Source organism: Galeopterus variegatus, unplaced genomic scaffold, assembly GCF_000696425.1.
Source record: "Galeopterus variegatus unplaced genomic scaffold, G_variegatus-3.0.2 Scaffold1120, whole genome shotgun sequence".
Classification (NCBI taxonomy): Eukaryota; Metazoa; Chordata; class Mammalia; order Dermoptera; family Cynocephalidae; genus Galeopterus; species Galeopterus variegatus.
The window spans coordinates 113009-132864 of record NW_007727231.1 but is presented as its reverse complement, the minus strand read 5'-3'; the positions used below and the strand labels follow the sequence as shown (position 1 = coordinate 132864).

Genomic DNA, 19856 nt, shown 5'->3' with positions numbered 1-19856 from the left:
AATTTCTTCTGGCTTTGATATGGAATGTACATTCTCCCTTGCTCATACTTAATTCTTCAAAAAGGCTCGAGCAGAGGCCATGACGCTTGTTTTCCCCATGGCTTAGACAAGTTGCTTTGGTACCTTGCATGCACAATCCAAGAACTGTAGACAATGTACCCATCTTTTTATGGATGGCGATTTTCACGGCTTTTAAGTATCTGTGACTTGTTCTAGATCAGTAAATTTTGGTTCCTAGTGCTCCTCACACCCACCTTCCTTTCACCTGCTATTCTCTCTGCAGTCACATCCTCCTGAACTACCTGTCGTTTCCTTACTCCTATCATCTCCCTTCTCAGCAATGGCTCAAATCTTCCCAATTCTTTTCCTCCTCCCCCCATTTCCAGCCCCTTATTCCTTCTGTGCATGTCCTACTGGCCTGAAGCAGATTCTAAACTTAGATCCTCTTCAGGGCCCTGTAGGCTTCTGCATGAGTACAGTTTCTAATGGAGAAAATTATAACCAAAGGCCAGGGAAGTGAAGGGAGAAACCTCTTTATTTTCATCAGAAATATTAATGTTTGAGGGCTGGCCAATTAGCTCTGTTGGTCAGAGTGTGGTGTTGATAACACTAAGGCTAAGGATTCAGAGCCTCGTACCAGCCAGTTGCCAAAGGAGATAGTAATGTTTGTGAACTTGTTTATAATAGTTTATAAACTATTATCAAAAAGAGTAATGTTTAGAAGCCATTTACTGTAAGAGACAATCAGGAACTGGGGGAGATGATGGTAAAATGAGAAATCTTACAAAGATCAACCTAGATTTTATGCTTACTCTAAGATTAAGTCACTTAGGGAAACAGATTCAATATTATCCAGTGGCTTGACCTTTCTTCCTTCCCTTTCTTCCCTTAAGGTGGTGTCTGGGTTACAAAGAGCACTGATCATCTGCCCTGAAGGTAGCAGCAGTACAAGTAGGTGTCTGGAAGTCAATTATTGGTTTAGAAGAGATCCATGCTCTTAACCTCTAAATGTGCTTCCCAAAAGGGGGAGAATTTATCAGCCCTATGTGAGGACTTTTGCCACACTCTGACCTTTCCCAGAAACATTTCTCAGATCACTGGCCACCCATTCTCAGTGTTGAGAACAGGGAGACCTTGGTTTTCTGGCAGGACTTATGGCCTCCCCATCAAAGCAAACTTTAAGTCACAGTGAGACAAGACTCTGGAGTCACAGGCACAGCTAGAAGGAGGTCAGTCTCAGGCTGATTACTGTTCCTGGACATGGTGGATAAGAACTGGTTGTCAATAAGCCTACTGCTAAGTCAGGGATTGGCTATACCTCTCCACAGCAGAAGCTCTACAAAACACATGCTGACCTAAGGAAGTGATCTGCAGGTCCTCCTACACACTTACAATACACCTCTCCCTTCCTGTGATGTGAGTACCTCTTTTATGTGCACTGCCTCATGGTGAGTGAAGGCAGAGTTCTTAATGAAGCTCTTTTCACACTGAGAGCACTTGTAAGGCTTTTCCCTAGTGTGGGTTTTCTGGTGGGCACTGAAATGGGAGCTATTGTTGAAGCTTTTCCCACACTCCACACACTTGTACAGGCTCACCCCAGTGTGGAGGCGCCGGTGAGCACTGAACTGGGAACTGTTGTTGAATCTCTTTCCACAGATGGTGCACTGATAAGGCTTCTCCCCCGTGTGTGTCCTCTGGTGCACAATGAGGCTGGAGCTCTGGTTAAAGCTTTTCCCACACTGCTCACACCGGTAGGGCCGCTCCCCTGTGTGAGTTCGCAGGTGGGCAGTGAGGTTGGAGCGCTCACTAAAGCCTTTCCCGCATTCACTGCACTTGTGAGGCTTCTCACCCGTGTGGATTCTCTGATGCCGAACAAGATAAGAACCTCGGCTAAAGCTTTTTCCACATTCGGGACATCGGGAAGCTTTTTCCAGTCCTGACACTGGCTTACTCTCCCAGCCATTTGTTAGCTCAGAGTGCCAAAAAGTTTCTGCACTAGACTTTCCCTGTAAAGCCTTGTTCATTTCTATTTCCTCTGAATCATCCCATTTCGGACTCTCTTTTTTAATCCCATTCTTGAACTGAAAACCTGAAAGAAAAAAAAAAGAAATATACTGGACTGTAGTGAAGGAAAACAATGGAATGAGGAAAGAGTTACAACTAAACAACTATAAAGAAGAAACACCTAATTGGAATTCCTCATGTGATTAAATCTTCTGCTAATTAAAAGCCTAAGTTTTATTTCCAAATATAGTATTTTTGAGCTCCAAATTTTGTGGTCACAGGTAGATTATACCCTAAACCCCACCAACTTTTCTCCTATTCTTTTTTTTGGATGTTCTGACACAATGACAAACTGAGACAAAAGGTCAAGCTCTATGTCACCTGTCTGTCTGCTTATAGGTGTATTCTGAATTCTTGAATGGCCTACTTCTGGGAGCAGAACAAAAGACCACCACCCTTTTGTTTGGCCAGCTGAAAGAGGAAGCAGGCAGGGTGCTGAGTACCTGGCTAGCACAGGCTTAGATTATGAAAGGAGAAGTCATGCTGGAGAAGGAGGTTGGAGTCTGGTCTGGAGGCCTAACTAGCAATCTCAGGAAGCAAGGCAGTGGAACTCCACGGGAAAAGATAACATGGACTCAGTGAAAGAGGTTGACAAGTAGAAAATCAGGGCTCTAAAATGCAAGGGGAATAATCCTTAAACACCATGAAAACTAAGACTGCAGGCCTGGAGAAGTCACACCAAGATGATGACAATACCAAGAGCAGTGACAGCTCCCTCTCAAGTGCTAGGCTAATTGCTTGTACGTGGACTTTCCCATCCTGTGACCATCAGAACCAAACAAACCTTACCAAGTCTGTTTGGGAACAGGACTGGCAGGTCACGTCTCTGGACTTCCTGGCCAGAATTCCTGAGATCCTTTTCATCCCGGCCTGCACCATCCACAGTGCCATCATCTACAACCTCTGTGGGCTCCCTGTTCTGCTGACTCAGCTCTCCAGCCTCTTGGCCAAGAACAGCATCACTTGCCATAGGACATGCAGAGGCCCAGGAGCTTGAAAGGGCATCCATTTCCTCATAAAAGATACAAGGTTCAGACACACAGCCTCTCCTCACTTTGTGATAACTCAACTGCAGGCTTTTGAACTTGGTGCGACATTGCTCTGGGGTCCGCAGGAAGCCCTGTTCCTGGAGTCGTTCCGCCACGACCCTGTAGATCTGGCTGCTCTGCTGACAGGCCTGGAGTCTTTCATAAAATTGAGATCTACTGAGAACAGCCAGGAGTGTCTTGGTCTCTTCATAGTCCCAGTGCACACCTGCTGTCAAGGGACAAAGAATACAGCAGTCGGATCAGAGAAGACTGTTTATACTGCAGTGCAGTTTTAAGCAGCCTAAGGCTCTGTTATTTCTGAGAAGATACCTCACTGTGGCCTTTTTTCCTAAAACATAAAAACTTTTAGTGTAGTAGAAAAGACATCCTCTCCAATTGAGAAGGACTTGTAGAGTCATCTACTAAAGCTTCCCTTTTTATTTTTCTTTATCCTGAATCTCACTTACATCCTCTGGAGAGGTGACTCACAATAAGGGTAGTGGCTTGCCTGTCTCCAGAGCTGTGGGGCTCCCTGAGGGTGGCCACATAAGAGGACATAGTAGGCAGGTGAGGCTTGGAGGGAAGCAGAGATTCATGGGAGAGAAGAGCTGGTGATAGAATACATCTGCCCGCTCCTCCTCTGACACTGCAGTACCTCCTCGGCTGGCCCATCACTATCTGTTGGCCACTCAAGAACACTCAGCACACATCCTGCAGCCTGTTGGCCCGGTTCATGAGGGCTAATATGTCTCAAGTTGCTCCAGCAAGTGCATTCTGACATCTGGTCATGCTGCTCTGAAGGCTACCAGCCTCTTCTCATCACCCTATCTATTCTACTCTGAGCCACTGTCCTGGGTCACTGCTGTGGCTGCCTACCTGGTCTCCTTGCTTCCACTTTGGATCTCCCACAGTCTATTTTCAACCAAGCAGAGTAAGCCCCCCTCCTTTTTTATTAACTATAATAAAACTTTTCTTTTTTTATTGGTTATGAATATTCACAGGATACAAAGCTGACTGTCACCACTTGTACCCCAAATGTGATGGCCAGATCAATATTATCAGCATACCCATTACCACCAATTCTAATAAAACTTACTGAGTGCCTATGACGCTAGTTTCAGAGAAAGGCAAATATAAATATGACATGGACCTGCCTTCCTGGAGGTCACTGTGAAAGTTTCTGTAGCAAAGAGAGAGACAAATGTTTACATAGAGCTCGGTGTCAAATAAATCGAAAAACTCAAAAGGATGGGTCCTTTGAAAATTCTTACTCCTCTGCCCAGAACACTGTAAGCCTTCCCTACTTCACTCAGAATAAAAGTCAAAGTCCTTCATGTAAGGCATCAAGGCCCTGTGTTCGTTGTTTCTCAAATTATCTATGAAGAACCCAGTTTTTGTGTTTGATTTGTAAAATACAATAAAAATGCAGTTAGACAGTTCAGCGACATTAAATTGCTACTAAGGTTGCTAACACTAGCTGTCATTTCAGCTGGCCTTGCTCTGGGCTGTGCTGCCCCATGTATCTGGCGCTGAGCTCCCCCTTGCTCTCCCCTGCAGCAGTCAGCCACCTCTGTGCCAGCCCCGCTCCCCACAACACTGTGCTAGCCTTTCCCTCCGCTTCCCATTCTCCTCCAGATAGGCATGTGGCTCATTCTTTCTCCTCCTGGAAGTTTCTCCAAATGTCATTTTCTCAGTGAGGACAACCCTGAGGCAACTACAAATGCAAGCCACCCCACAGCTCAGTGCTCCCATCACTCTGCTTTGCTCCCCCTGCCCCTTTCCTCCTTCCATATTGTGCCACTCAGTGATTCGTCATGCTGTTGTCTGTCTCTCCCCTCGGGGCAGGCATCTTTGTCTGTTTCTAACTGTTGTATCCCTAAGGATCCAGAACTATGAACGAGACATAGCAGGCACTAAATAAATATTTGTTGAAAGAATGACTTCTCCCACATTCTCTGACTCATTTCCATCCCTAATTTTAAAAGGTCCTAAGTTGTTTGCAGGAAACCAAAGTATGTAGGGAATACAAGCTCTCATTCAATAAGCCTAATACTGTGGAAATTAAAGTTATAGGTACTCTTAATGAAATATCCAGAATAGATCAATCCACAGAGACAGAATGAAGATTGGTGGTTGCCAGGGACTAGGGGGAGGGACGATGGGGAGAAATTACTTGAAGTGATTGGAAAAGTTTTGGAACTAGATAGACGTGGTAGTTACACAAAACTGTGAATGTGTCAGATGTCAATTTTTCACTTTAAAATGGTTAATTTTAAGGGCCGGCCCGTGGCTCACTTGGGAGAGTGCAGTGCTAATAACACCAAGGCCATGGGTTCGGATCCTATATAGGGATGGCCAGTTAGCTCACTGGCTGAGCATGGTACTGACAACACCAAGCCAAGGGTTAAGATCGCCTTACTGGTCATCTTTTACAAAAAAAAAAAAAGGTTAATTTTATGTCATGTGAATTTCACTTCAATAATTTTTTTTTAAAAATCCTAAGCACAAGGGCCGAGCCTGTGGCGCACTCGGGAGAGTGCGGCGCTGGGAGTGCAGTGACGCTCCCGCCGCGGGTTCGGATCCTATATAGGACTGGCTGGTGCGCTCACTGGCTGAGCGCAGTGTGGGCAACATCACACCAAGGGTTGTGATCCCCTTACCAGTCACGAAAAAGACAAAAAAAAAAAAAAATCCTAAGCACAAAAACAGAAGGGCCTCTAAGGGAATGTCTTACCTCATCATATTAACCATATATATTAGTAATATAATCTGCTCGAAAAGACACTACATTTTGCCTGGAAATGGCCAAAGATAAGGTCCAAGAGGAGCCTGGAGAGGCAAGAAAAGGCACAATGCCAGAGGGGGATGGATGGCAGTGGACAGAGCCAGGTGAAATCCCAGACAAGGAGGGAGCCACGCTGGCGAGAGTGAAGCAGGAGCAGTATCACAGGGCCCCCGTGCTCACAGCCTGATGTAATCCCTCTCACACTGGGCTCAGCCATATGACTAACTTTGGCTAGTGGGACATGGCTAAATGTCATGATGCCAGCAAAGGTTCAATAAGCCCTTGCACGTGAAATCTTGTCCTCTTGGATGCTTGCTCAGGAAAGCATGGTGTGAGGCTATGGCCATCTGACAAACCCAATGAGCTCCGAGCTGGAGGCCACCATCAACTGCCAGCCAGGTGAATGAGGCCATTCTGGAATCTTCCAAACTCAACACCTCAGCAAAGAAATAGAAGAACCAGCCAGTCAACCTACAGACTGGTGAGAAATAATTGTTTTAAATCACCAAGTTTTGGGGTGGTTTGTTTTACAGCAATGATAACTGAAACACAGCCACAATATTGGTTATGGATGTGGAGGTAATTTGCATGTATTCTGAGGAATATATCCGCCCCGGACACAGATCAATCCCCTGAAGCTGCAATGAAACCTGATTCCTAGACTATGATAACCTTTTGAATTCACTGCTGACACCTGTCCAGATGTCACCCACCTGCCAAAGCGAACACAATACTCATTCCCGGCTAACATCACCTTCATTCTTTTTTTGTTCTATTAACAAAATCTGGATATAGCACCTACCCAGACAATTCACTACTTTGATGACAAAAACATACCTGGCTTTGGCTTTCAAATTTCACACTGAAAAAACTTCCTGAGTGACCCAAACAACCTAAGGGTTTAGGTACTACTTTTTCTTATATGAGGGGTCTTCAAAAAGTTCATGGAAGGATTCATATTATCTTTTCATTCAATTTTTCCACGGACTTTTCGAAGTACACTTATATGTAACCTGCACACGGCAAGGTGAATGGGTTTTATCCCAACATCACCCCTAACTGTAAAGGACAGGAACCCCAAGGAACAAGAACCATCTCTAATTTATAGCTGGGAGACCAAGCCCAGTGTGAGGGACTCGTTTGCATACAGGCAACTGGTACCAGGACATATCCAGAGAGATCCTCACCCTAGTGGTTCTGAAGCAGGCTATAGCTGCAGGGGGCTCCCAGTTTCCTGGACTATTTCCTGCCAGTTTGTAGCTGGCTGAGTCCTCTGCTCTGTCCTCATCCCCCACCTCTTTCCACTTCCATGGAGCCTAGCCCAGCCCCCTGACCCCAATAGCCCTGTCTGCCAAACCCCTCGGAGAACTGGCAAGCAGAAAATCCATCTCCCCCTGAACAGCACAAGGCTCTGGGCTGCAGCCTTGCCTCCCTCGACAGTAACCAGCCCATAGGCTCGTGAACTTGGTTTGACACTGCTCCAGAGTCCTGTGGGAACCTTATTCACACAAGAGCTCAGCAATTTCCCCATATAGCTGGTGACTTTGCTGGTGCTGCATCTGGAGTTTTTCATAAAACCAAGGCTCACTGAAAATAGAAAGGAAAGTCCTATTTTCCTCCGAGGTCCTGTGTGAGCCTGCTACTGTCTCACCTGCTGACTCCAGGTGTTGTGCATCACACCTGATTTTTTCCTCCCCCTTAGCTGGTTTCTCATGGGCTTCCACTCCAGACTCACTTGTGGAACTCTTAGAACTCTTCCTTGCTCTGCAGTTGTGAAAATCTGGGGTCCCCATGTGTCCTCTTTGATCCAGCCCAGAGCCAACATTGGAACCGTGAATAGGAAACCCTGCGTGTGAAGAAGCAGAGAGAAGACATCAAGACCCTGCGAGCTGCAGCACATTTGTCTCAATCTGGATGGGCATCTGGCCCAGATGGGGCAGAACTGATCCAAGAAAAGCAAGATAACAGTGCATTTGGTAGAATCTTCCTCAAGTGTCCTGAGACTCCAGGGAAGGGCTGGTTCCTCCTGGAGGGCCTGGGCATAGAAGTGGAGCATCAGGGTTGGGTTATTTTGTTTTTAATCTCTTCTGCCACTGGAAGGCCTCAAAGCTGTCACACCTACTGGTGCGTGTGAGCACACATGCACCGTCTCCCACCTGTGCCTTTCACTAGCTACTGCCTGCCAGCCTCCTGCCCTGAACTACTCTTGCTCTGTTTTGCTCTCGCCCTTTGCATCTTCCCCTCCCTCTTATCCTTTCCTCCCTCACTCTCTGTCCCCACTGCTCTCACCTCACACTCACTCCCGTTCCCATTTGCTGGTCACGCGTGCTGCCCATCCATCATGAGCCCTCTTGCTGTCCCTTTCAATCTCTGCCTGTCTCTGTGGCTCTCCCACCTGCTCTATGTTCCCATTTATTTCCTCTCTCTCTCCACCTAACAGTCTCCCCACTCCCTCTGTCTGTCTCCTTTCCTCTCAGATTCTTTCAGTCTCTCTGAGCAACTGAACACATCTATCAGGACCTAGAGGGGAAGCAGATCCTTACCAAGAGAGATGTGCCTGTCATTCTTCTGGGTAGCTCCCCTGCAGAGAGCCCTTTGTGCAGGGCCAACGCACATCTGTTCTTGCTGACAGAAGGATACAGCTCTGTCCTCACACGTGGCTGATCCCTGTAACAACACCAGGGTCTGCTACTATGGATAAAATAGAACTGCTCTAGCCTATCACAGTCATCAGATCAGGGGCAAAGCAAAGGCATGGGAGGTCAGCCCTCCATGGCAAGAACTGGATGAGTAAAGAGCCTTGTGATGATGTCAGAGTGGACGTAGTAAGAAAACAACCTGAGAAGCTTAATGGACTATTTAAAATCTTTCTACTTTCTCTGGAAAAGAAGGGGTTTTAGGATGAGACTGAGTGCTAAGATGAAGTGGGAACTTCAAAAGAGACAGAAGGTGTCAACCACGGCTCACCTGGGACCCACCAGTCCAGACCACAGCACCTGTCTCCTGCTCTCGGAGACCCCTCTTCAGGGGCAGATTCCTGGGAACCTGAGGAACAAGCCAGGCTGGGGGAGGAAATGGCCACTGTTAGAGGACAGCTGCTGCACACAGAGCAGAGGTTTCAAAGTGGGCTCCCTGGGTCAGCAGCAGCAGCAGCAGCACCTGGGAACCCGTCAGAAATGCAAATTCTGGGGCCCTGCCCCAGATCCTCTGAATCAAAAACTCTGGAGGTGGGGCCGGAGAATCTGTGTTTTAGCACCCCCCACCCCCACCCCAGGTGAGTCTGATGCACACTCAAGGTTGAGAACCACAGCTATAGCCAACACCCTCTGTGTGTTGAGAAGTTCCTTTCGCCAGATTCCTCTTGGCATAATAACTTTAAAAAAGACAGTGGTTTTTGTTTTTGTTTTTCATTTTAAATATGTACATGTTAGAGGGAAAAAAATTAAATAGCACAATAGAGGGAGGGAAATATCTTCATAGCGCCCCCACCCAGAGATAACCGTAGTACTATTACAAATACCACAGTAACTGAATCTGTTATATTTTTCAGATCAAGATAATATATTCTTTCTCAAATCCCCACCTTCAAAAATTCTACAAATAAAATGATTCATTTTTAGGATTTATTAGCAGAACTTCAGCAGAAACTCAGAGACATGTGACCCCTGGGGAGGTTACAACACTGCAGGTCTGTGAGCTGTTGGAGGGCATGGCAACCACAGGGAGCGGAGCCTGGAGCACAGTGCATCCTGCTTCGCTTTCCCCACTGCCCCTGAAAGCGCAAAGCCTCAGACAGCACACACTAGAAAGCACAGGTGTGCCAAGGATCAAAAGGCAATAAATGCTGAGTGGCAAAGTTTACAAAGATATTGATAAGAATATTTACTTTGTTAAAAAAAAAAAACTAAAACAAATAAACCTCTTAGACAACTTAACATTTTATCAACACAAGTTTGCCAAGTTAAACATCATTAAGACACAATGCTTTCCTCCAGGATTCTGAATTACCTAGAGATGAGCTGAGCTGTAAAAGTTACCTAGCAACCTCTAATGGCAGCTTTCAGTTCAGTAGAAAAGGCAATGGACCTTAAGGCTATCTAGAAATGTATCCAGTCAAACTGCTTTATGGAAAAAACATAAAAATATAAAGCCATGGTATATTACACAATGGAATACTATCCAGCCATAGAAGGAAAGAAGGAAGTACTGACACATGCCAGACACAAAAGTCACATATCATATGATTCCATTCATATGAAATGTCCAAAACAGGTAAATCCAGAGATAGAATGGGAACAACTGCTTAGTGAGTACAGGGTTTCCTTCTAGGATGATGAAAAGTTTTGGAACTAGATAGGGGTAGTGGTTGAATAACAAAGTGAGTGTACTAAATACATGGCACTGAATTATTCACTTTAAAATGGTTAATTTTATGATATATAAATTTTACATCAATTAAAAAAAGTTTTTAATTAAAAAAGCTTTCTAAAAAAATTAAAATAAGTAAAAACAAAAAATAGAGCTTTGGAAGAAATTCAAAAATGATAAGAGAAATGTATTCTGGAAAAGATTAAGGGAAGGGAGTTTCATGTCTTCAAGTATATGAAGAACTACTATGCAGAAGGTGAGGGAAACAAGATTCATCTTTAGTAACGCCTGATTCCGAAGTAAAATAATTAAATTGCAATAAAAGAATTAGGCTAACACTATTTTAAGTGCTATTACCCTCAACTAAAATTTGAAATCTTGCTTTTTGGATATATTTCAAAGGCATTTAATCTGGAAACTAGGGCAGACTCGAGTTTAAACGTTTATTTCCAAAAAATGATTGTTCTCACCTGCCTCAGGTGAGGACATAGGCTCTGCTTACCTTCTGAGTGTTCCCATGGTCTCTGGTGTGAGCCTCGTGACTGCTTCAAAGTTTGCTCTTCTGGCTGAACCTCCTGTTTCTGTTGGGATCTGAGTAATTCTCTGGCTGCTCCCAAAGGAGCGATCTCCTCCACAAGCACTTTCAAGTCCTTCCCAGAATCTGGGACCTGAGAACAGACCCCATCATCCATCAGTACAAATTCCTGCTTAGGCTGAGCTTTACAATCCCTCAGAGGAGCATTAAAAAACGATATGAAATACAAGGAAGCAGAAGGGAAAAAACATTCTAGAAGCCAATGTATTGCTACTGTAATGAAACAAAAATGAATAGAATTCAGTCTTTGAAGTCATTAAATAAGATCATTTATATAACAGCACCTAGCATAGAGCCGGACACACCAGGTTAAAAAACAGCATACACTTATTTGTTGAAAGTGAGAACATCAGGGCCGGCCCGGTGGCGCACAGGAGAGTGCGCCGCTTGGGAGCGTGGCGGCGCTCCCGCCGAGGGTTCGGATCCCATGTGGAGACCGGTTCCCGCTCACTGGCTGAGCGAGGTGCGGGCGCAGCACCGAGGGTTGCGATCCCATTGCCGGTCCTGGTACGGGCGCGACACTGAGGGTTGCGATACCATTACCGGTCAGTAAAAAAAGACAAAAAAAAAAAAGAAAGAAAGAAAGAAAGTGAGAACATCAGCTTTCACTTTACAAAGGCCCTGTGATCTCAGAACTAGGGTATTTCCTCTCCCCACAAATCCAATGTCAGTTCTACCTTCAAAAGATGCCTTGCACTGGTCCTCTTCTGTCCACCTCCACAGCTTCCAGCCAGGTCCAGGACACCACCATCTGTCTGGACTGCTGTACTCACCTCTCAACTGGCTGTCCTGCATCCTCTCTACTGCGTAACCCTCCAATCCATTCTATGTGGAATCCAGTGTGATCTTTTCAAAATCTAAGATCACATCCTTCCCTGGTTACACTCTTCAGTGGCTTCCCATTGCATGTAGAATAAAATCCAAACTCCCCTTTGCAGCCTAAATGACTCAGCAGGCTTGGCCCCTGCCTTCCTCTCTTCCATTCCCTCATACACTCTTCCCTTGATCACTGAGCTCTAGCCACAGCCCTCCCTTTTTCTTCTAAAACATGCCAGGTCTTCTCCCACCTTAGGCTGATAGTGTGTGCTGGGCCCTCTGCCTGGAGTGCCCTCCTCCCAGCTCTTGGTACTCCTGGCTCCTTTTTTTTTTTTTTTTTTTAAAAAGTAACCCAATTTGGGGCCGGCCCGGTGGCGCACTGGATAGTGCGCCGCTTGGGAAGCGCGGCGGCGCTCCCGCCCAAGGGTTCAGATCCCACATACAGACCGGTTCCCGCTCACTGGCTGAGCGAGGCGCAGGAGCAACACCGAGGGTTGCAATCCCGTTGCTGGTCCCCAGTCCGGTACAGGGGCAACACTGAGGGTTGCGATCCGTTGCCGGACACGGAAAAAGACAAAAAAAGACAAAAAAAAAAGTAACCCAATTTAAAAATGGGCAAAGAAGCTAAAAAGACAATTTTCGAAAGAAGACATACAAATGGCCACAGGTACTTGAAAAAATGCTCAACATCACTAATCCTCAGGGAAATGAAAATGAAAACCATATTGAGATATCATCTCACCCCAGTTAGACTGGCTATAATCAAAAAGACAATAACAAATGCTGATGAAGATGCAGAGAAATAGGAACTCTTCTACACTGTTTGTGGGACTGTAAATGAGCACAGCCACTAAAGAAACAGTATGGAGGTTTCTCAAACAACTACAGATAGATCTACCATATGATCAAACAATCCCACTTCTGGGTATATGCCCAAAGGAATGTAAATCATCATGCTGAAGGGATACAAATACTCCCATGTTCATTGCAGCTCTATTTACAATAGCCAAGAGTTGGAACCAACCTAAACGTCCATAGACAAATGACTGAATAAGAAAATGTGGTATGTACTCAGCCATAAAAAAGAATGAAATTCTGCCATTCACAGCAGCATGGATGAGCTTGGAGAAAATTATGCTAAATAAGCCTGGCACAGAGGTAAAAATACTGCATGTCCTCACTCATAACAGGGAGCTAAGAGAGAAAGAAGGAAGGAAAGAAAGACCACAGTAGTGTGCTGGACTTGCAAAGGGAGAGAGCATACCTAGGGTTGGGGAGAAGGGGAGGCAGATGGGTACCAGGAAGAGGCTGATTGGGGGACACAGAGAATAACTGCAATCTGAGGTGGTGGGCATGCTGATAGTACTGATCTGCTTACCATATCTTGGGCACAGGTGCTGACAGTCAGCTATGTGCCCCATGAATATGTATATCAATAAAAATATATAATTTTTTAAAAATTAAAAAAAATTTTTTTTGCTATATGTATTCTCTTTAACTGTAGGATTTCTTAATGAATTTTAAGTACATAAAATTAATTAATTTTAAATGTACAATGTTTTTAAAATACAAGTATATCGGTTTAACATCAGTAAAATTATCACCCACATCAAAACATAAAACATTTATTTTACATATGAATGCCATGTTATTTACCACATAAAAGTCTCTTAAATTTTACATCCTGTATTGTATGTTTTGTAAATATAAAATATCTTGTTATATGCTTGGATTCTGCCTAATAAAAATATTGCTCTCTATTTCCATGAGTTATAGTTTTCAGTAGGCTCATATTATCTTTCAATTCTATTTTTCTATAAACTTTTCGAAATACCCTAGTATCTTTAAACCTTTTTATCTTTTGTTTTATATAAATGTATTACAGGTTAGAGACTGATTTTTGCCCCAGTTTGAATCTTCTTAGTAAGAATATTTAACCAGCTTATGAGTATGATAACTCATCCTTACCTCTATCTATTTTATGCTAATTTTAATGCTTCCTTACTGTTTTTCTTTTGCTATATTTTCTCTTTTTTTTACCACTTCCTTTCTATTCCAAAATATTGGAACGTATATATTTTATTTTTGTCTGTAACACTTTTCTCAATGTCAAATTTACTTATATGAACTATCAGATGATGCAGTAACTATTGTCTTTCCCCATGCAACATGTACATAAAACAAGGTTATGTCCACACCCACCCCAACCAGTGTTTGGAAGTTTTCTTTTTACACTGTCAGAATTTACAATATAAACAAACTTGGTACTTTTTTTTCTCTACATAAAGTAAATAAAATAAATTTTATTTATATAGTAAAACTGTACTATTTTCCAATTTTGTCAGATTAACATTTAGAATGCCTTTACTCTACTTGTCCTATCCACAGGGATAAAGCCCTTTTATTTTACTTATGTTTCGTTTAAGAATACACATATCTTTATCAACAATACTACACGTTAAAACTAAAACAGTACTTATTTGCCTAATATATTGAACATTTGGCATGCCCTTTCACAGTTTAAAACTATATAAATTGAAATTTTATTTATTTTTGTATTTATTTTTATTACCCCATATATAACAATTTAAATTTAATGCTCCTTAACTAGTTCTAATGCTTAACATTAACTCTTTCACACAATTGCCTCCCTCCTCTTGAGTGATTTTAGTTCATTTCTCTGTTGGCTGCAGTAAATTATTCAGCAAATTTTTCAGGGAAGGTTCTTGGTTGACATACTTTCTTAACCCCTGCATATTTGAGAATGTCTTCCAGTTGCCTTTGTACAGAAATGATAACTTGGCAGGGTATATAATTCTTGGTTCAAAATTATTTTCCCTTAAAACTCTGTAGATATTGTTCCATTATTTCTGGCATTTAGAGTCACAAGAGAAAACTCTGAGGTCAGCCTGACTGTTGCCACTTTATACGTAACTTGCTTTCTATCTAGATACTTGCAGAATTTTTCTTTATCCTTGAAATTTTAAAATGTCACCAGAATATGTCTAGGTGTTGCTTTTCATCAAATCAAAAGTACCACATTAAAAAAAAAAATGTACCACATGCACTTTTTCTATTTGTATATCTAGTTCACTCTTGAACTCTGGAAAGTTTTCTTCAATTAGTTCCTTAATTACCATTTCAGCTCCATTTGCTTTGTCCTGTTTCAGGTATTCCTATCATGCATAGATTGTATCCCCTGGACCAGCCCTCTTTGTCTTTTTCTCCTCTTTTCTTATCTTGATTTCTTTTCCCTTTTCTCGGCATTCTGTGAGACTTTCTCTTGTTTTATTTTTACTTCAGTAATTTGATTTTGTAGACAATCCAGTTTGTACATTTCTGTTAACTCTCTCAACACCCTGATACTTTTCAAGCTCTCTGACCTTCCCTTCTTTATCACTGCATACAGGTTGTTAAACCCCCGTATTATATGATTCTTAAACCTTTCTATAGCTTCTATTTCCAGCACTAAAACCGTTTCAAGAGGAGGCATTTTCTCAATTGCTTAGCTCTGTTCCTTTCTTTTTAACTGCAGTATTATGACCTTTTCAATAGCTCCTCTTAGCAACGAGGACCAAAAATGAAGATTAAGGGACGTCTTCCGCAGCACAGAAGATAAAACTTCCAAAATGGTTCCTGTTACATCACACATAACACCTGGTTCCTTCTCCTTCACAGCTCAGCTCAAATCTCACCTCAGAGAGGCGCTGCCTCACTTTCTAGCTCCCCCCACCTCTCTCCCCCAAGATCACTATCAGATCACCAAGCACTTTATTCATTGGCTCACTGTCTGTTTCCCCCATGGAATGCAGGCTCCAGCAGGCCAGGGGCCATTGCCTGTCTTGTTCACTCTACAATCTCCAATATCTGGCATATTGTAGTCACTTAAAATCAGCTTCCTTCTTTCACAGCCACCTTCATTCTTCAAGTCCCATGCTTACAACTGGCTCTTAAAGTGAATGAGAAGAGGTTCCAAGAGGTAACTGGAGACCTGAGAAATGATGTCAACCTCTATCACTACTTCCCCACCCCCAGTTCTTGCTCTCCCTTTCACTTTCATAGTAGGTTTCAAATAGCTGTTTTACCCTTTACACTCCATACTGTTTTCATTTATATTCAGAGTTTGGTTCTGACAGGATGAGGGATAAGAAAGGTAAAGATCATCATCACAGAGAAACAGCAAGGAGAACTGAGGCTAGGGAGTCCCACTCTATTCAGTTCACCTCTCCAAACTCCACCTTTATATATGTGCTACTGCCCTTCTCCACTCAAGCCTACTTATTAGTAAGAGTCCCAATTCCAGAGACTTCAAATTAATGTCCTTGACTTCTTCCCTAATGCTTCCCTTCTCTAAACAGAAGTACTCAATCCTCAACCCCAGCAAATTTCATCTACACCCCCCTTCACCACTCCTCCTCCCATAGCCCCGGCACATCCCCACCTCCTCACCAGGAAATGCAAGCATCTCCACTGCCTGGGTCCTTCCCCTTCCAGCCATGTAGATTCAGGGCACCCAGTGAGCTGCTTCCTGCTCTGACTGCAGACCCTCTCAGGCTGACCAGCACTCCTGTGACCCACACCACTCCATCACTCTAGGCCTCTCCCAGACTTCTGATCCAGATTTCAGCTGCCTTCCTCCCATCGAATCTTCCATGACCAAAAAACCACATGTTACTTTTCTCTTCCTATGCCTTTCATACCTCCCTTCTCCCAGAATATACAACCTGGTTATGATGATCGGATATCAGACCTAGTCCCAACCACAGATGAATATTTTGTGAACCGATCACTGACCCAAACAGACCACTTAATCCAGGCAGCAAGAACCAGGGCAAGGACTGGCTCTAATACAACTCTGTTTAATGTACAACACATGGTACTCTGCCTTCAAAGAACCTTCTAGCAAGAGATACGATTTTAATTCACCAACATCTCTAATTTTTCTGACCCCCCTAAGTGAAGAATAGTTGTCCTTTCCCTGGCCCTGTGTTAGAGAATTCTTCTGGGTGTTTTTACCATTTTAGTTAGGAACTCTAAACATTACTGAATGTATGCACGTCTAAAAGTTATATCTGCAGATGAGAAATTCTTCCCATACAATAAGGGCAAAGGACCAACATAGCCAAGACTTTCTGTGAGTGGCATGAACTTCTGTGCATTTTTCAAACAAGCTCCTTTGTAACTGGATTCCTGTGCTTCTCACCCCAACTTCTCCATAACCAAAACCAGGTTCCTACTTCCTTTTCTCACCTGTTGTCCAGGAGCTCTCTGCACACCCTCAACCAGAGCCACAGCTTCCTCGCCATTTTCTGGACACTGCTCCCTCACCCAGGTCTGGATCTCCTCTGGCAAGATGGTCAGAAACTGCTCCAAAACCAGCAGCTCCAGGATTTGCACTTTTGAGTGTGTCTTAGGTCTCAGCCACTGACAACAGAGTTCCCAGAGTCTGCTAAAAGCTTCATGGGGGCCAGCTACCTCCTGGTAGCAGAAGTGCCTGAAGCGCTGGCGGGAGGCCTCGAAGTCAGGGCTGTTGCCCTGAAGGGCTAATTTCTGTCCCTGTGTGGAGTCCTTGTTTGAGGATGGGTATGCCTGGGGACCCGCTACTGCAGCCATCATTTGCTTCAAAGAACTGGGTCACTCTGGTTGCCACTTCTTTCCTGGGGACCAGATTCCATCTCTTTCCATGTCACTGAGAAGTCATGTTCTTCTGGAAGTAGTGTATTTCTGGAATCAGAGAGACAAGAGAGTGTCACAGATGTGCAGAGACTCACAGCTGAAAGAAAAGGCTCAACTTTGAAAGGAGGAAGGGGATGAAAAGAGACAGAAGAAACCTATCCCATATTCCTTCACTCTGCTTCTTGTGACTTACTTTCTACACCTTTCCTTTACTCCCTCCACAAATCCACACCAAGGATCCAAAATGCTAGAAATACCAAAAAAACATAGTTTTCTCCCCAGCAAAGTTTCTGTCTCTGCTAACGAATTACCCAAACTATTCCTCACCATGTAGTCCACCAGTTCCTTCTCTTCTTCCCCCACATACCTGGGTCTTTTTCCCATCCTTCTCTACCCTCAAGAAGCTGAAACACTCCATCCCAATTGTCACCTTCTCTTAAGGAGAAAACTAGTGTGTGTGTGCTTCTTGATTAACCTCTTCATCACTATGACACCGTCCCCCCTCCCCACTACCACCACACACACACACAATGTGAATGATGAGTGATTGTTCTAGTTTGTTGTATGTTATTTTCCAGCATTCCTTCCCACCTTCCTTTGCAGAAGAGTCCCTCTCTACTTCACGGCTCTGGTGGGGCTGTTAATTACAATACTCTCTCCTCACCCCAGAAGTGACCATATGACATAGCTGGGCCTACTAAAATTCTTCTCTTGAGATTTTACATACAAGAGGGGTGGGAAAAGTTCTGAATTTCCTGGGAATTACTAAATTGGGCAGATGTAATACTGGAGCTCTCTTCAACTATGTCCCACTCTATTTCACTCCTCTACCACAGGAGTAAGCCTGTTTACAGGAGAAGACCAATACACCAGAGTCTTGACAACATGTTTGGATCTCCAATGCCAGTTTACATAATGCAATCTTTTTAAATTGGCTTGAGTTGGGTTTCGGTTATTTAAAACTCGGACTAAAGCAGATATAATAGTAATGGGCAAGACAGTATCCTCTTTAAATTTTATATAAAAGCTGCTATACCCCCCACTTGGCAGTATTAAAATGGATTCAGGTTGCACAACAATGTGAATATACTCACTGCTACTGAACTATACGCTTAAAAATGGTTAAGATGGTAAATTTTGTTATGTTTCTTACAATTAAAATTTTTTTAAATTATTATTATTTTTTATTTTTATTTTTTAAAAAGATGACCGGTAAGGGAATCTTAACCCTTGGTGTTGTCAGCACCACGCTCTCCCAAGTGGGCTAATCGGCCATCTCTATATAGGGATCCAAACTCTTGGCCTTGGTGTTATCAGCACCACAATCTCCCAAGTGAGCCATGGGCCGGCCCTTAAAATTTTTTAAATTGTTTTTAAAAATGGACTTGGGTTGCCTGTCTTCCAAAGGACTTGAACTGCCTTAACTTATACTCTCATTACATTTCGGGGGAGAAGGGGTTGAGGAATCAAGGGCTTTATTGTTAGCACTCCTTTTTAGCAAAAGAGGAGAAACTGAGGGCGATTAAGTATCTTGCCTAGCGTCACACAGCACAGCTCCTAAGCAGCAAGGCCAGTTCTTGAACCTGCACCTGCTACCTTACACACTTTTTGGCGTTCTGTACCTAATAAACGCTCTCCTGGTTTCATGCAGAAGGCGGAGCCTGCCTCCTCCTGACCCCTCATATCCCACACATCGCTAAACTTCAGGACGCTGGTCTGTCAAAACCGTTCCTCTCCAGCGACCGCCCAAAAGCTCGGACAAAGGCAGAGTGAGAACGGGCGCCGGACGCCTCATTCTTCGCTCGGCGAGGACTGACAAGTACCGTACTCCGCTCCACGGTCAGGTACTGGGGAGACGGAGTAGGAAGGAGGCCCCGCAGGTCCCGCACGCCGGCGAGCCGGGGTCAAGAGGCGCGGGGACAAGGCAGGAGGGTCCGAGGCGCCCGCTCTCAGGTTCGGGGGCGCGGGGGGCGGCGACGGCGGAGCGTCCGAGTCGCCCGGCCTGAGGCAGGCCGCCAGTCCCACCGAGACGCCCACCCGGGCCCGGCCCAACTGCCCCGGGAAGACTCCCGAGGGTGAGGGGCTCCCGGGCCGACTTGGAAGCGGGCCTCAAGGAAGCGGAGAACTCACCGGACACGAGGGCTCACGACTCTCCAAACTCCTTCAGTCGCCGGGCCGGAAGTGAGCGGCGCGAGCCCAGGCGCTACGCCGCCCACTGCGCACGCGTGCAAGCTGAGCCACCGGACTACAACTCCCGGGGTGCACTACGACGGTATTGACAGAGTAGCAGCCAATGGAGGCGGGAGGACACCCTCGAAGAGCCAATCCCTTGTGAGAAGGCGGGCCCTCCCGCGGGGCCGTTCCCCGGCAGCCAGTGGGCGTCTCCGCCACGAGCGGCTTCGGCCCCGCCCCCAGCCGATGCTCCCGAGTCCCGGGTCCCCGGTCCCCAGAGAGGTGAGTCGGCTGCAGGCGGGCGCGGGAGCCGGGCTGCTCGGGACAGCAGTGTCGCAGGCGCCCGCCCCGG

General features: G+C 44.8%; 1 protein-coding gene across 1 annotated transcript; it reads right to left on the bottom strand.

Annotated features, from left to right (window-relative positions):
* Positions 1–597: 597 nt before the first annotated feature.
* On the bottom strand, positions 598–19489 carry ZSCAN32 (zinc finger and SCAN domain containing 32). The gene is made up of 8 exons (XM_008574947.1): positions 19463–19489; positions 16907–17380; positions 10748–10913; positions 8845–8939; positions 8421–8544; positions 8047–8049; positions 2854–3321; positions 598–2089 (listed from the first exon to the last, which is right to left on the bottom strand). The coding sequence occupies exons 2-8, from the start codon at positions 17270–17272 to the stop codon at positions 1389–1391; spliced, it is 1923 nt and encodes a 640-aa protein (XP_008573169.1). The 5' UTR covers positions 17273–17380; positions 19463–19489; the 3' UTR covers positions 598–1388.
* Positions 19490–19856: the final 367 nt, after the last annotated feature.